The sequence below is a fragment of the Elephantulus edwardii genome, unplaced genomic scaffold (genome assembly GCF_000299155.1).
Source record: "Elephantulus edwardii isolate Elephantulus edwardi_28Jun2011 unplaced genomic scaffold, EleEdw1.0 scaffold00245, whole genome shotgun sequence".
NCBI classification, from domain to species: Eukaryota; Metazoa; Chordata; class Mammalia; order Macroscelidea; family Macroscelididae; genus Elephantulus; species Elephantulus edwardii.
Genome location: NW_006399995.1, coordinates 4110969 through 4125440, shown reverse-complemented (window position 1 = coordinate 4125440; position 14472 = coordinate 4110969). Strand labels below are relative to the sequence as shown.

At 41.8% G+C, this 14472-nt stretch overlaps 1 protein-coding gene across 4 annotated transcripts in view; it reads left to right on the top strand.

Annotated features, from left to right (window-relative positions):
- The first annotated feature begins 583 nt into the window (after positions 1-583).
- The window catches only part of RAPGEF6 (Rap guanine nucleotide exchange factor (GEF) 6), a 274324-nt gene continuing 260435 nt past the window's right edge, over positions 584-14472 (top strand). For 3 of the 4 annotated variants that reach the window (XM_006899058.1, XM_006899060.1, XM_006899059.1), the window contains exon 1: positions 670-738. In XM_006899058.1, coding sequence (XP_006899120.1) covers positions 670-738 — 69 coding nt within the window. Of the gene's footprint in view, positions 739-14472 lie in introns of all 4 variants that reach the window. The other variant, XM_006899057.1, reaches the window with a different exon arrangement.

Below are 14472 nucleotides of genomic sequence, written 5' to 3'. Positions count from 1 at the left end.
AAAAAAAAAAAAAAGACAGAAGCCAAAATCCCACCGGTAATGTTACTGGCGAGCTGTGAGACTGCCTCCTCCTCACACAACTTAAGTAAAAACTGGCCTTGTTTGGATCGCTAGGAGAGTATTTAAAACCTAATGCGAAATTTGCCATTAGAGGCCAACTAAGTAATCCACCCAAAACGTCTCCCCAACATGTTTAAAGCCACAGCGCCACGGTACAACTCCCCTCTTCATCGCTGTCATCGAAGGAAGCTCGAACACCAGAAACCACATTTTTTAGGCGTGTCCTGTGAACCCCTCCCTCTACGTGAAGTCTCGCGATATGTTACTAAATCTCACGCAGAAATATAGGAAAAGCCCTCATCCTGTTCCGCGCAGTTCTTACGTCATGCAAGTCACGCCTTTAGGCCCGCCTTTGAGTGCGCGCGCGGATTGCGCGTGCGCACCTTCACCGTTGCCCCTGGGCTCCCCCTCCCCTCGCGGGCTTCTCTCGTCCAGTCGCGCGTGGGCTGAACCTTGGGGCGGGCGTTGCGAAGGGGTGTTTGCTTCTGTAGCGACCCTGTGCCTGTCGGGTGTTCTTTCCTCTGCAGCCGACCACCTACCTAGCTGGGCGAATGGGCCTTTGGGTGGGCTAAAGGGTAGGCGCGGAACACAGGGGCCGCGACTGCGGCCATGAACTCACCCGTGGACCCTGGCGCTAGGCAGGCGCTGAAGAAGAAGCCTCCCGAGCGGACCCCCGAGGTAAGGCCGGTGGACGCTGCAGCGAGAGACCCTTCGTCCAAACGATAGCATTCCCTTGTTGATCCGTAGCCCGCAGGGTTTGCACTGTCCCTACAACCTCGCACCTGCTGCTGGGTTATCTGTTTTCTGAGCCCCTAGTCCCGGCCAGGGCCCTTCTTGGGGTTAAGGTAAAGAGTTGGTGCTCCGCTTTCCCAGCTAGCGATGTGGTCAGTATTCCCAGCGTACTGATCATTGGCTGTGACTTTCCAGTCAGTGTCTTTTGTAAGAAAACATTATTAGTGTTTGTTATTTTATGCCTGTTAAATTGTCAGATTTACCCATAGGTTCAGGACGATTGCGAAAAATGAGGTACAAAGTGTAAGTGCTAAGGTACGTGAAATAAAGAGCCCTGGTGATTTAGTGGTTAAAGCGCCAAACTACAAGCAGAAAGGTATGCAGTTCGACTTGAACCCATCAAAAGTTCGGAGGAAGAAAGATGTGGCAGTCGACTTCCGTGAAGGATTTATACCCCTAGAAACCCTCCAGACAGTTCTGTTCTGCTCTGCCCTGTTAGAGTCGTTTTGAGTCATAATCGAAAGGGGTTTGATTTTTGGTTAAGGATCTGAAATATTGTGCAGTTGGCTAAAGGAACATAAGGTTTTCGGAGTTAGTTCAAAACTTTGCATACTTGTCAAAAGATGAGTTCTGTGGTGAATCATGAAAGATTCTGAAAGTTCAAGAAGAATCTGAAAGTACCTTTTCGTACTCTTATCTGGGAAATTTTACAGTGTTTTCTGCCTGTATTAAAAACTTTCTGCAGTAACAGCAACGGCTTGAAAGACTTTCATTTGGCCTGAAGGCTTGTTTCAAGCACATAACTCAGACTTGATAGCTTTGGAGTGTTTAGATTTTTTTTTTTAAGTAGTTCTTAATTTAAAGGAGAATCTTTTTTATAAAAAAAAACAAACCAAAAACCCACAAAAAACCCAACCCATTCTTTTACCTAAACAGAGAAACCAAAATGGATTTTTAAAAAAATTGTCGTTATTGATGAAATGGGTATTTTAATTCGTTCTTTCTTGGTGCTTTTGACTACATTAAAGTGTTTTACATAGCAAGTGTTCTGTAGCTTTGGTCTGACCTGTTTGAAATGATAGTTGAACATGTGATGGATCAAACTTTGTTATTAGAGATTTACTCTTTGGATAGAAATACATTCTGCCACTTTCTACAGACCTCTCTCAGAGACTTGTGCTTATAAAATCTATTTGCCCTAATTTCTCAGTGATCTTAGTGTCACTGAGGGCTGATTGACAGGATTCCTTTATATAAGGGAATTTTTGCAGTAATTTTTATGTCACTAGAAAGCACCATTTTAAAAATAGGTGGAAAATGATAATGTAGGTTTTACTTTTAAACATTTTAGGACATTTTCATATTAATTGGAAATCCGACAGCTCTTAATAGTTTGAAGTTCTGTGTTTTTGGACATTGAGTATTTTTTTAAACTTTCCTAAGTTACTTTGATACTGTTATGTTGTGCTAAGTATTTTGTTTTGCTGAAACAGCAGCATTGTTCAAGAGCGTACTCAGCTGCTGCTCATAGTACATAGGCTAGAGCTCTGACATCTGGCAGCGTAATAGACTAACTGCTTGATTCATTGGCCGTGCTTTTGAATGAAGGCAGAACTTATTTTAAGTTCAGAAATATCAGTGGAAAGATACTACCCAGAATCCAAGTGATGATTTGTGCTGAATAACTTGATGAAATCCTTACAAGTTCACTTCTATTTTCAGAAGATCATTGTTCCTGTTGTTAGGTGCCTTTTCATTGCCTGCTACTCATAGCCACTTTCTGAACAAAAAATCTTAACCTTGCCCTATCCTTTGCTGTCCCATGGACCTCAGATATTCCTAAGCCCGTTGTACAGTCATTGTGTCAATCTGCCTTTTTCTTAGCAGACCCTTTAACGATTGCTTAATAAATATATCTCAAACATTCAATTCCTAAGGAGCTTTGGTGGCTTAAGCCTTAGTGCATTATACTGGACTTAGCCAGTGTTTACAGTGCAAGACACTAGTCTGTGTGCTAGGCATTGCCTGTGAACAAAACAGACTTGCTGCAAAACTTCTATTTGAGTATAGGAAGAAGGGAGGAAGCACATAGTAAGCATTTAAGTTAATATGTTAGAAGCTGATAATTGCTACAAGAAAAATGGGCAGGATAAGGGGAATTAGGGTGAGAGCTGGGTTGTAGTTGAAATAAGGTGATCGGCATTGCCCTAGAGATAACTGTTGAGAAAAGACTAGAAGCAAGTTAAGGAGTTAGCTATATAGATATATAAAAAGCAGCTGCCAGATGATAGAATGTTTGGTACGTTAGGGAATCACAAGGAATTTTTTAGTGTCATGCGTCTTAGGGAATTCCACTGCTAACCCAAAGGTCATATCTCTCTGGTGGTTGGAATCCACCAGTGGCCTCTCAGAGAAAGATGGACAGTCTCCTCCTATGTGATTTGCATTCTTAGAAACTCACTGGAGGGTCAACTCTGAGTCTGTTGAGTTGACTGAATGGAAAAGCATGAGCAAGGACAAGAATGTTAAATGGAACCAGAGAGACAAAACTGATGACATAGGGTGGGACTGTAAATTATTTCATGGGTTTTCTTTTTACTTTTATTTTTAGGGAGTTACCTTGGGGGTACCCTGAAAAGACTTGAAGTAGGGTAGTGGCATTATCTATCTGGCTTAATATTTTTAATATAATTCCTTGGCTGGTGTGTTGAAAAGAGACTATAGGGGAGCAGGCGTAGAGCAGGAAGATCAGTTCGGAGACCATTCCAGAAGAGATAATGGTAATTCTGACTGGTGGTGATGGTGGTATTGCTGCGGGCCTTTGAAGCATCTCACAGCTGACCCTCCAGCAAGTTTTCAGAGGCTGTAAATTGTCCTCAAAGAAGTAGTAACAGTAGTAGTTGTTAGGTACTGTAGAGTCGGAACCAACTCATCGCAGTGGATTTTCAAAGACAGTAAATTGCACAGGAGGAGATTGGTCATCCTTCTCCCAAGGAGCACCTGTTGGTGGATTCAAACCAGTTCAGCTCCTTACCTACCACTGAACGATCAGAGCTTGCTAACCCGTCAAGATGTTTCCATAATTTGGAAACTGTCCACCATTTTTATTACTGTGGCATCTCTCCATAGAATTCTAGAGTGGTATTTGGAAGATAGAATTGTCAGGCATGATACCAAGTTTTTTAGTTGAATAATTGGAATCTTTGGAAGTACTATAAAGACTGACCTTCAGAAAGAAGAGATTTTAGGAGGGAGATCAGAAGGTCAAACTTTGAACATGTTAGGTTTGAAATGATTATTAGAAATATTGATTAAGCAGTTGAATATACACATATCTAAACAGGGACCTGGGCTAGAAAGAGATATTTTTATGGTCATTAGCTTATAGATACTGTGTAAAGTCATTAGGTTAGATAAAATGACATTGTGAGTATAGCTAGAGAATAAAGCAACCAAAACCACTGTTGTGGAGTCAGTTGACTCACGGCAACCCCGTAAGGCTATAATTGTTCCATAGGATTTCCAAGGCTGGAAACCTTTATAGAAGCAGACAGTTACAACCTTCTCTAGCAGAGTTACTCATGGGTTTAAATTATTGACCTTTAGTTTTAACAGCTAAGTATTTTGTTGTACTTTCCATTTGGAACTGACTCTTACCTGACCCTTCGTGAATTTTCAGAAGCTATAAGTCTCGTGGGAGGAGATTGCCCATATTTTTCTTGGAGAGCAGATGGCTGATGTGAGCACCCAGCCTTTAGATTGACAGCACAACTCCTTCCTACTAGGCCATGCTCATTACTTTTAACTGTTGTTGTGTGCCATTGAGTTGCCTGCAACTTATAGCAACCCTATGGACAGCATCTCTGAAGCCTGCCCCGAGTCAGTCTCACTGATGCTGACAACACCTACCCCATTGTACTAGTTACTGTGTCAACCCATCTTATCTGGGGTCTTACTCTCTTTCACTGTACATCCACCCTTCTGAGCATGATGTCCTTCTCCAAGGACTAGTCTCTCCCGGCCACGTGCACAAAGTGAAATGGAGCTTCAGAATCCTAGCCTTTAAGGAGCCAGTTGGCTTCACCCTCTCCAAGACAGATCTGTTTGTTTTCTTGGCAGTCCATGATATGTTCAAGACTCTTTTCCAGCACCACAGCTCAAAGGCATTGATTGTTCTGTCCTACTTAGTTATTGTCCAGCTCTCTGATGCATAGCAAGTAATAACAAAGATCATGGCCTGGATCAGACACACTTGAATCTCTAGACTGTTGTAGTTGCTTCTCAATACTCTGGAGAGGTCCCGGACAACAGATTTTCCCCAGCGCATTTCATCTTTTGGTTTCCTGACTGCTTGTACCAAGAGTGTTTATTATGGAGTCAAGCAAACTGAAATTGTTAACTTCCTCAATCTCTTCTCCATCTTTCATGATGCTGCCGATTGGCCCAGTGGTGAGAATCTTTGTCTTTTGATGTTGAGCTTCAATCCATATTGAAGACTACAGTCCTTGACATTCTACAGCAAGCACTTCAGGTCCTTTTCAGTTTCAGCAAACAAGGTTGTGTCATCTGCATAACATAAGTTGTTGATGAGTTTTCCTCCAATCCTGATGCTACATACATTCCTCCTCATATAGCTCTGCCTCCCAAATAAGCTTTTTTGCATATAGATTGAAAAGGTATGGAGACAGGACATGTCCCTGACGCATTCCTTTCCTGATTTTGAGGTGTTTCCCTGCTCTGTTCTGAGGACTGTTTCCTGGTCCAGGTATCAGTTTCACAAAAGCACAATCAAGTATTCTGGAATCCCCATTCTCTTCAAGGTTAGCCAAAATTTTGTTGTGATCCACACAGCCAAATGCCTTTTTATCGTCAATGAAATTCAGATGGACATTCTCTGGTACTCCCAGCTTTCAGCCAAGATCCATCTGACGTTAGTGATAATGTCTCCAGTGCCATGACCTCTTCTAAACCCAGCTTGTATTTCTGTTAGTTCTCTGTCAGTGTACTGCTGCACCAATAAACTGAGTGTCATACAGTCATTTCTTACTCATTGCTGCCCTCCATCTGTTTTCCACGGCTGTAAATCATTATGGGAGGATACAGTGCATCTTTCTGCCCTGGAGGAGCACCTGTTGTGTACTGTCAAGTCTAAAATGACTCCTAGCTGACCTTCCAGTGAGATTTCAGATACATCGGAGATTGCCCATCTTTCTCCTGTGGAACATCTGGTGAATTCAAACCAGATGCCTTTGAGTTGACAGTGCAGTTCTTTACCACTAAGACACCAGAGCTCTTGAGGAGCTCGTGGATGGAAATTGATGATCTTTCAGTTAGCAGCCTGACACATTAGATATTATAGCATCAGAGGGTGTTGTGTGTTACTCTGCTAACTGGGAAGTTAGCTTTTCGAACCTGCCCGACCACAGGAGGAAGGATGAGTAGTTTCTTCCCATAAAGATATACAGCCTCAGAAACCCCTTAGCCAGAATTGATTCCATAGCAGGAGGTACTGCACTAAGACTAAGGAATGTTCTCTAAGGCACTATGCCCACTACAAGGTCAGGGGAGAAGACTAGAAATCTAAACAAGTAGGAGGAAATGAGAGAGAGAGGACTTCCAGGCATGTCCTGGAAGTCAAGAGCATAAAGTGTGTAACTGTTATATGGGAACTAATCCATAGCTGATCACCCTCCACCCCTTGCAGGTTTTCACGGGCAATAAATTGCAAGGGAGGAGATTTGCCCATCTTTCTCCTGCAAAGTAGCTGGTGGATTTGAACCCCAATGGCTTTGGGTTGGCATGACAACTCCTTACCACTAAGCCACCCAGAGCTCCCTAAAGTGTATAATGTTGTTGTTGTCTTTGTGTATCATAGCGTCAGAACCAACTCCTAACTGACCCTCTGGCAGGTTTTCAGAGTCAGTTAATTGCACGGGAGGAGATTGCCCATCATTCTCCTGCAGAGTAGCTAGTGGCCTCAAAAGTGTATAATAAGAGATAGTAAAATTAACCACTCTGCTTATTTTTTCTTTCCTTGAACACCTACTGTAAACAAAGCTTGCTAAAAACTATACACATATATAAGAAAGGGTATATTGTGTTCAGATGGTATTGAGAAAAGAACTCATCCATGTATTCCTGAAAACAATAGTTCCTTTATTTTGGATTATCTGTTATATTTAAGTGAAACTGTCAACTATAGTAAAATCTTGGTGAGTGAAACACTTGATTATAGAAACATACTTTACAGTATTCTGTTTCAATATAAACTTTAAAAGTTTTTTCTTTCGTGCCCATTTCTTCTGTATTACGAATCCATAGTACATTGTCTTTCTTGAACTGGATTTGTGGTTACTATTTCCACTTTACAAAGATTTTCTAATGGAAAATTTTAGATGTAGGTACTCTGTGGGAGGCTAAGTGCTCAAAAACATCAAAAACTGGAAACTGTTAATGTTGCTTTTGTTGTGTGCCACCTGACCTATGGTTGACCCCCAATGAGTTTTTAGAGGCATTGAATGTACCGTGGACTGCCAAGAAAACAAACAGACTTATCCTAGAGAGGGTTAAACCAGGCTACTCCTTGGAGGCAAAGATTCTGGGGCTTCATCTGACATACTTCGGACATGTTACAAGGAGAGACAGGTCTTTGGAGAAGGACATCATGCTGGGTAGAGTAGAGGGACAGCGCAGGAGGGGAAGACCCTCTATGAGGTGGATTGATTCAGTGACTGGGGTAATCGGGATGGGTGTGTCAGAGGCAATGCGATTGGCACAGGATAGAGCAGGGTTTAGGGTTGTTGTACATAGGGTCGCTATGAGTTGCAAACGACTCGATGGCACATAACAAAAACAACAACATCCTTCTCCCACAGAACAGCTGGTTGATTCAAACTGTGTGCCTTTGGGATTTCAGTGCAGCTTCTTACCACTAGGCCACCAGTTGTTGCTGTTAATAGGTACCATTGAGTCAAGTATGACTCTTAGTAACCCTGTGAACAATAGATGTGAATATTATCCTACCCAGTGCCATCTTCACAATTGCTGACACATGTCAAGCCCATTCTGCAGTGACTGTGTCATTCCCCTGATTAAGGTCTTCTCTTTCACTAATCTCCATGCTTTCAAGCGTGATATTTTTCTCCAAGTAGAATAGCCTCTCCTAGCAACATGCCGAAAGTATGCAAGACAAAGCTTTATCATCTTTGTCTCCAAGGAACACTGTGACCGCACCTTCTCCAAAACATGTCTGTTTTTTCTTTTTTCTCTCCTTGCGATATTCGGTACTTTTCTCCAGCACTACCGTTCAAAGGCAGCAATTATTTTTCTGTCATCCTTATTCATTGTCCAGCTCTCAGTTGCATAGGAAGTGATGTAAAAGACCATCGCCTGAATCAGGTAGGTGCACCTAACTGGTGCACACACTGACATCATTGTTCCTTAGTAATTTGGACAGGTCTCCTGATTTCCAGACTGTTAAATTTAAGTAATAAGAATTTGTTGACAGTTTCTATCTTTATCTATCATGATGTTGCCTATTGGTCCAGTGATGAGAATTTTTATTTTCTTGATGTTAAAATGCAATCTATATTGAAGGCTGAAGTCTTTAATCTTCTGTAGCAAGTGTTTCAAGTCTTCTTTACATTCAGCAAGTATGGTGTGCCATCTTAATAATGTAGGTTATTGTTGAGTCCTCCTCTGATCCTATGGGTACATTCTTCTTCATGAGTCCAACTTCTTGACTTATTTGCTCATCGTACCTAAATATGCATAATAGATCACCAGACCTCCCCTTAACTCCTTATTCTGAAAATACTTAAGAGCCCCCAAAATTGAGGCTGTGAGCTTGGCTACTGCTCAAGTCAGTCTGTATTCACATGAGTCTTTGCTAGGCTTTCTTTCCTTTATAGGGAGCTCCTTATATTTCCCTTAAGATGTATTTTCTCTCGCTGTCTTCAGGTGTTTAACATCATGCATATTGCATGATAAAGAAATATACTAAAGAAAACAAAATTTAGACTTCAACTTTGTATTAAAGAATGTTTTCTAATCGTCACAACTTCTGACTTTACCCATGTTATGCAATCTCTTTCAGTAACTTGCTTAAGTTCATACAGGTTAATATCTTCTAGGTAGATCTGCTGGTAAGGACATAGTTTGAATTCACCAGCCATTCTCCTCCTCTGTGATTTACTCCTCTGAAAACCCCTTGAGAGTCAGCTATGTGGTAGTTCTGACTTGATGGTACATGTAACAAAAACAGTATCTTCTTGATATTTTGTCTGAGAGACTAAGATGGTGAAAATGTAACACACATGTTTTGGGTATTGTCAAAAGGAGGGTCTAGTCCTTGGGAAAAGACTTCATACTGGGAAAGATGCTCAATGATATGGATCGACACAGTGACTACAACAAGTGGGCTTGAACATGACAGAGGATGGGGTGGGGCAGGGTTCAGTTCATAGGGTCACTGAGTCCTAATCAACACCTAACAACAATAGCATCTTCTCAGGGACCTCTAGTGACCTACACTGTAAGGAGTTACATTACTGACCCCAAAGCCATGTGTTTATGGTGGTCTGAATCCACAAGCAGCTTTGGGGGATAAAATTGGACAGTCTCCTCCTGTGCAATATACAACCCCGGAAATCCAGTGGAAGGGCAACTGTGAGCCAGTTCTAACTCCACAGCATTGAGTTAGTGAATTTCATTAACACTGCCTGAGACCACTATTGAAACCATTGACTAACCTTTCTCTTGATACACTTGGGAAAGGATTTAGACTGCCCATCCTTTCATTTTTTTAACCTGCTGCTTAAGTTGGAAAGGACTCTGAGAATGAAAAGAAATGCCCTCAACATTTGTTCCAGAGCAGTATGTATAAACAAAGATTGTTCTAGAAACTGTTAGAGCATGCTTCGGTTGCCTAGTCTGTAGGGAATTGTGCTAATAACCCAAAGGCAGTGCCTCGTTAGTAGTTTGAATCCACCAGTGGCTTCAAGGAAGAAAGATAAGCAACTTCTTTGTGCTGCTTGCAGCCTCTACAAACTCACTGGAGAGTGAGCTATGAGTCAGTTTTGACTCATTGGCAAAGTGTTTGAGATGTCTTTTGAGTCCCGGGTAAGATTATTACTACCTCATATAGTGATAAATTAATTTGTCCATTTATTTAAGAAATTATATACCTGACTTAATACTAAGAGCCATGTTTGTAGAGAAAATAGACTTCATTTCTGTTCTTCAGTGCCTTGCAGACACACATGAAAACATAAATGTAATAAGCTATTAAGATTATAAGTAGGAAGGGGTATGAACTGGAACACTTTGGGATGGGGAAGAAGGTATAGAAAAACATCTTGGAGGAAAACGGAACCAAATCTTCAGTCTGATAAATAGAATTTGGATGACATGCAGACCAGTAGGGAACATCATGATCAAAATCACTGATGTTAAAATTGTTAAGTGTTCTTGAGTTGTAGATGACTCATAGCGACCCTATGAACAAAAGACCTGAACATAACCTGTATAACTTGTATAACTTTCATCATTCTCTAAGATCATAGAGTTTCCAGAGGCCAGCTATTTCAGAAGTGGATGCCACTCCTGCTTTGTAGAATAAGGAACCAATCTAGAAATCTAAAGCAGACATTGCTAATAGGTGTGATATCACTCCCAGAGAGGGAAAATTATGTTCGTTTTGAGGGTGTTTTGTTGTTGTTTTGCTTGGGGCTGATAGTGCTTTGTTGTGCTCTAAAACGCAGTGCTGCTTCATATGGAGAATAAATGGTCCTCCAGCTTACAGGAAATCCAGTAGTTGGGGTGTAAGATAAGGTCTTGGACCTGCTGGTGGCAGCAATAAATAGAATATTCAGATTTGATGAGCTGCTGCTATTGTTGTTAACACATTGCCGCAAATGACAGTAATACATTAAAAAAAATGTTTCTAAACACGGTCGTCAATTTAAAAGTGTGCGGCAACATGTTAAATGACATGTAGCTTATGTCTCATAGCAACCTTGTGGAACAGCTCTGAACCCTGCTCTAAACTGTGTTAGCCTTGTCTCCAACACATTCACCTCCATTACCATAGTCCACAGTCACAGAATCAATCCATCTCATCCAGGGTCTTCCTCTCTTGCACTGTACCTCCACCCTCCCAAACATGATGTCCTTCTCTAAGGACTGGTCATTCCTTGCCAGATGGAGCTTAAGAATCCTTGCCTCCAAGGAGCAGCCTGTATTCACCATCTCAAGGACGAACCTGTTTGTTCTGTCAGTCCATGGTATATTCAGTATTCTTCTCCAGCACCACAGCTGAAAGGCATCAATTCACCTTTTATCATTCTTGATCATTGTCCAGTTTTCTGACACCTAGCAAGTAATTGGGAAGACAATGGCCTGGGTTAGGCACAGCTAGGTCTCCAGACTGACATTGTTGCTCTTGAGTATTCTTGGAGAGGTCTCAGACAGCCGACTTTGCCAGTGCAATTTGTCTTCTGATTTCCTGGCTTCTAGTACCAAGAGTGTTGATTGTGGAGCCAAGCAAACTGAAGCTGTTAACAATCTCAGTCTCTTCACCGTCTGTCATGATTCTGCCAATTGGCCCTGTGGTGAGAATCTTTGTTTTCTTGATGTTGAGCTTCAATCCATACTGAAGCCTGTAGTCCTTGACCTTCTGCAGCAAGTGCTATCTGCCTAACGTATTGTGAGATGAATTTTTATAAACATTAAGTTGTTGTAGTTATTCAGTGCTATCAAGTTGGAACCAAATTACAGCTGACTCTCCAGCAGGTTTTCTGTGTCTGAAGATCACATGGGAGAAGTTTGCCCATATTCCTCCTAAGGAGCAGGTGGTAGATTTGAACCATATGTTGTTCGTCTGGGAGCACAGTGTAGCTAGTAAAAAGCATAAAACCAGATGTTTCTAACTGTGGATGCTGCCTCTTTTTTTCTCCCCTTTGCGGCCCTGCCTGTTTTTCAAAAGAAATCACTCTTCTTACTCATCAAAGATTGCTTTTATTCTGCCTGCTTTTGAACTTCATTTGGGTGTAATCAGGTAGTGCATTCTATGAAGCTGCCTTGATTTTTTTTTTATGTTTTTGCCTCTACATTAAACTTTGTACCCTCTCTCAGGGGTTTTCCCTGTTCTTCATTTGCTTATCCTTTATCTCCCAACTCACTGTTTTGACACTTAGATTATCTACCCAACTAGCTTTTTTTTAAATTTTTTTTATTTTATTTTTATTATTTGTGTGTGTGTGTGTACCGTTAAATCAGATTTGACTGGTACAGGAGGAGATAGTTCCTCCTTCTCCAGCAAAGAATCTGGTGGATTTGAACCACTCACCTCTCAGATTGCAGTGCAGCTTCTTGCCACTAGGCCACCAACTATACTAAGGAGTACTGGTTGCATTGCCAACACAAAAGCACAAGATTGAAATCCACCAGCTATTCCATGGGAGAAAGATAAGAGTCCTGTAAAAGTTACAGCCTCTGAAAACCCACTGCAGGGTCAGCTGTGATTCAGTTCACATTGAAGGGCACATAATACCACCACCACCACCACCAGCAGCTGCTTCTGCCTAGGTCTACTCTTAGGATAACCACTTCTCAGTCAAGAAAGTTCAGAGGCACTGTCCTTAAATTCTCCTTAAGCTTCTCCAATACCACCAAGACAGTCTGGTAAAATCTTCCTGCCTTTTGCATGTTGAGAACAAGTTCGGACTTTGGACTGAGTGCTAAAACAAAACAGACATTTAGGTGATTTCTAGGTGTCTGATTTTAGTAACTGGATATACGTGTTTGCTTATTAAACAAAATGTTTTGTTTGAACCCTGGTGAGCTATTTCTAGGAATTTTACAACTTAGAAATTCTAGGGGATAGTTGTACTATGTTTTAGGGCTCACACTGAGTTGAAATTAGAAGCACACAAGAACATCAGCAATTTCTACATGACCATAATAAGTGCTGAACTACTGATCCAACGGTTGGTGGATCAAACCCAACCAGAGGCACCAGGAAGTCTCAAAAATTAAGACTCACTACTGTTGAATCAGAACTGACTCGTGACTGACTGTCTCTTGAGTTTTCTCAGTCTATAAATCACACAGGATAAGATTGCCCATCTTTCTCACTCAGAGCTACTGGTAGATTTGAACCACCAGAGAAATGACACCATTGGATTAATGTAACTCCCTGTGGACTGTGCCACTGGAGCTTCCACCAAGGAATTAAGTCTTAGCAGTCTGTGTCCATAAAGTTACAGCCTTGAAAACTCTTTGATTCAGTTCTGCTCTAATATGTGAGGTTGCCATGAGTCTCAGTAAACTCAGTGACAACAATCAGCAACAAAGAAAGGATTACAAATAGAGATGTCCAGTTGGAGCTTTAGATCAAACTGCACTAGTTAGGAGTCCAGAGCATATGAGCCATAGGTGAAGTCATGTGATTAGTAGGAATAAGAATAGACTTAAGAATGCTTTGAACGGCCTAATATTAAGGGGAATAGAATTCAAAGGAATGAAAACGTAAAACAATTTTTTTTAGATATAGGATGAGAACAGAAGATTGCTGTTACAGGGAGATATTTCAGAAAGAATCACAAATGCGAGATTCTATGTTGTTATTGTTGTTATGTGCCGTTGAGTCACTTGCGACTCATAGCGACCCTATGTACAACAGCCCTAAACCCTGCTCTATCTTGTGCCAGTCGCACTGTCTCTGGTACACCCATCCCAATTACCCCAGTCACTGAATCAATCCACCTCATACAGGGCCTTCCCCTCCTGCACTGTCCCTCCACCCTACCAAGCATGATGTCCCTCTCTAAGGACCGGTCCCGCCTTACAGCATGTCCAAAGTATGTCAGAAGAAGCCTCAGAATCCTTGCCTCCAGGGAGCTGCCCGGTTTAACCCTCTCAAGGATGAACCTGTTTGTTTTCCTAGCAGTCCATGGTACACTCAATACTCTTCTTTAGCACCATAGCACAAAGGCATTAATTCTTCTTCTATCCTCTCTAGTCATTGTCCTCCTCTCTGACACGTAACAAGTGATTGCAAAGACCATGGTCTGTACCAGACGCACCTTAGTCTCCAGAGAGACACCATTGCTCTTCGGTACTTTGGAGAGGTCCTTAAAAGCAGACTTTCCCATCACAATACATCTTTTAATTTCCTGGCTGCTGGTGGCAAGGGTGTTGACTGTGGAGCCAAGCAAACTAAATTTAACAATCTCAATCTCTTCATCATCCAGCTTGATGCTGCCAGTTGTTCCAGTGGTGAGAATCTTTGTCTTCTTGATATTGAGCCTCAATCCATACTGAAGGCTGCAGTCCTTGACCCTCTGCAGCAAACGTTTCAGGTCCTCCTCAGTTTCAGCAAGCAGGGTTGTGTCTTCTGCATAATGCAGATTGTTGCTAGATCTTCAACCAATCCTAATGCCACACTTCTCCTCATAGAGCCCAGCCTCCTGGATAATCTGTTCTGCATATAGGTTGAAAAGGTATGGAGATAGGACAAATCCCTGTCATACACCCTTCCCAGTTTTGAACCATGCAGTGTTTCCTTGCTCTATTCTGATGACTGCCTCTTGGTCCAAGTATAGGTTTCTCATTAGCACGATCAAGTGTTCTGGGATTCCCATTCTTTTCAGAGTCAGCCACAGTTTGTTATAATCCACC